Source organism: Asparagus officinalis, chromosome 3 (genome assembly GCF_001876935.1).
Source record: "Asparagus officinalis chromosome 3, Aspof.V1, whole genome shotgun sequence".
Lineage (NCBI taxonomy): Eukaryota > Viridiplantae > Streptophyta > Magnoliopsida > Asparagales > Asparagaceae > Asparagus > Asparagus officinalis.
In genome coordinates this window covers 111,334,704-111,337,785 of record NC_033796.1, presented here as the reverse complement: position 1 = coordinate 111,337,785, position 3,082 = coordinate 111,334,704, and the positions used below count along the sequence as shown (strand labels likewise).

Here is a 3,082-nt window from a genome sequence, read left to right as displayed (position 1 = left end):
CTCTAAGCCCAAAGTTCCCTCCATTTCTTTGAGCCCACTCATATCCATAGTTATTTTTTTTTCTAAATGATTAAGTGTACGATGTAACAATATGTTGTAACCGTTATATTTAAACTCACTCACTTTTTAAAAAAGATTTCTTACATCTAAACCGAAAGTTTTACCTCCATTTACTTTTTAGACCCACACAATTTCCAAATCACCTCGGATCTAACATACTCAAAACAATTAATTTCAAACCATTGTGCGTTAGCAGTTTTATATCATCGTAAGATACTATATATCGCTTTAACTTACTATTTTGTTGAAATTGTTACATGTATAATGTATTTTTAAACCAAATACTTAAACTCTTTTTTTTGGCTTTTTTCACACCGATGATGCGTCATCGCGCGGGTCAATTTTTATCGTTATAAACTAAATTATACAAGGATTTCTGAGTATATTTTTTTATGTTATCTTTCTAAGTATATATATATATTTTTAAATTTCATACAATTTAATTTTAAGAACAATATTAACATAAAGTCTAACTGCCGCATGACGGGCCTACCGCCTAATTAGAAATCCTGGAAAGTAATTGGGCCTTTGGCCCATGAAATTTTCCAACTATAAATATACCCACATTTATGACTTCGGATAACAGAACAAATAAGTGCCTCTCTCTATCTCTCTCTCTTCGATGGCAACAATTGCACCCTCACTCCATTACAGTCTCCTCTACTCTCCAAACCCTAGAGGAAGAAGAAGATGCAATTCCCAAAAAACCCATTTCGATTCTCAAAGGAATCGCCTCATTCTCACAGCCTTCTCTTCTTCATCTCAGCCTTCAGAGGCCGCCGCTGAAGCTGCAGCCACTGCAGAATCTTGCGTCAATTCGGGCCTCTCTCTCTTCTCTAAAGGAAGGGTAAGCCCCCCAAAACCCTATTTTTTTTAAAAAAATTGTTGAGAAATTAGGAGTTGGGTCATTGAATTTGATGCAGGGGGGAGTTGTGATTGTAAATCCCTACGAATGTGCTGTGAATTTCTCATCGACCCATTTGGCGTTTGAAATTGAAAGATATTAATAGGCGAGAGTAGTGAATGATTGATATTTTTTGCGAGCTTAGAGGCATTGTGGGGTTTGGGTTTGACAAGGAGATGGAGGGGGAAAGTTGAGCACGACCGAATGCATAGAATATCACCTGTGTTTTCTTTTTGACCGGATTACCCTAGGCATTTATATCAATACAAATATAAATGTAGAAGCACAATGCATGAAGAACACGGTCAAATAGAGGAGTTGCGTATTAGCTGTTCAGATTTCTCTGATGTTCAAAGAGGAATACATTAGCAATGTATCGTGTTGTAGTTAGGATTCTCTAGTGAAGGGCATGCATGATTTTATAGATGGCCAAGTGTTAGTGTCTTCGTGGATAATTTGAATTATTCTCTTGTATTATCAAGGATTCAATCGCAAATTTGAGCGCAATTTTTCCCCTCTAGGCCAACATACCACGAGAGTTTTGTACTAGCGAGGGTTTATCTGGTCCGTTTCATCGTCCCGGATTAATATGCACCAATAGCATATCATAGTGATAAGAATTTAAGCCCTGATACGAGTAGACAGACAGTTGAACTGCAGCCTTAGATTTGTTGATTAGTCACTCAATGTACTAATATAATTGCACACAGACCTCTTCTAGTGTTGCGTCTTGTAACCTGTTATCCTCGTAATTTGATTTTGGCGGATAGACCCGTGAGTGAATTTCTTTTAAACCTTTTAGACTCACAGAACGAGAGAATTGTTTTATTTATTTATTTAAATAAATTGTTTTTAAAATAAAAGAGCCACAAAAAGATTTTCACTATGGTTCTGTCTGCTGAAATGAAATTACAAGGGTTTGCAAAACCTGATTCTGTAGAGGGCCTATGTGCAGTTAACCATAATATTTGTCACTATGTTTAAAATGATATGAGCATCTTCAGGTATCCAATATATATCATGAGCTATGACACATATTATTCTGTTAGTTTGGAAATGAATGCATTCATAAAATTTCTGTTTAATTTGTTTCTTTTTTCAGTTTATAAATCAGATATCTTTTAAAGTGCCCTGTGAAAATCTTCTCCTTGCCTATGTACACTCCCCTCCGTATACCACCCACCCACCTGTACACACAGACCACCGCATAGAAAAGAAACTTGCCACACATTTGAAACACATCATAGATACCCCAACGCGCTATAATTTTTGCTAACTTTCCTATTACATATTTCATGTTTGCATACTATTTGACTCACAGTTTCTGAATGATAGGTGAAAGATGCTCTGGTACAGTTTGAGAATGCACTTGATATGAATCCAAATCCTATCGAAGCCCAAGCAGCACTGTACAACAAAGCCTGCTGCCATGCTTACAGGTATGATTTTTATCTTTCTTTTCTATGTTGTCTTATCTGAAAGATGTTGGTTGATATATACAATAATCCTATTCTTGTATTCGTCCCTTAATTCTTCTACAAATTAGAATTGTTTCATACATACTGACACACATTTTCATTGGTATTGTTTGCGTGCAATTTTAGCATATTCATACAATTTCTACTCCAGCTTTACTTATTTTGTCTCTCATGATATATATCTTTCTAAAAAAAAAAATCTAATGAGCACCTGGATTGATAGGAGTGAATCTTCAATGCTTTGTAGACTATTGCCAGGAATTGTGTTAAGATTAATCTCTCACTCTTGCAGTTAAACTTACTATTGTGACTTTTTGAGCCAGGGGGGAAGGGAAGAGAGCTGCAGAATGCTTGAGAACTGCTTTGCGAGATTATAATCTTAAATTCAGCGTCATTCTTGATGATCCTGACTTAGCTTCATTTAGAGCTTTGCCAGAGTTCAAGGAATTACAAGAAGAGGTTTGGAATGCAATGGTGTTTGAAAGCAGACTCCTTTAGAGCCACACCAACTCTTTTTTTTAATTGGTTTTCTAGGCCAGGCAAGGTGGAGAGGACATAGGATATGGATTTCGTAGAGATCTCAAGCTCATTAGTGAAGTTCAGGCTCCATTTCGTGGGGTGAGAAGGTTCTTTTATGTAG

General features: G+C 36.3%; 1 protein-coding gene across 1 annotated transcript in view; it reads left to right on the top strand.

Annotated features, from left to right (window-relative positions):
- The window catches only part of LOC109835605 (protein LOW PSII ACCUMULATION 1, chloroplastic-like), a 4,814-nt gene continuing 2,387 nt past the window's right edge, over nt 656–3,082 (top strand). Inside the window, exons 1-4 of the mRNA XM_020403577.1 lie at nt 656–907; nt 2,300–2,403; nt 2,766–2,901; nt 2,977–3,078. Coding sequence (XP_020259166.1) covers nt 683–907; nt 2,300–2,403; nt 2,766–2,901; nt 2,977–3,078 — 567 coding nt within the window. The 5' untranslated portion in view covers nt 656–682. The remainder of the gene's footprint in view (nt 908–2,299; nt 2,404–2,765; nt 2,902–2,976; nt 3,079–3,082) is intronic.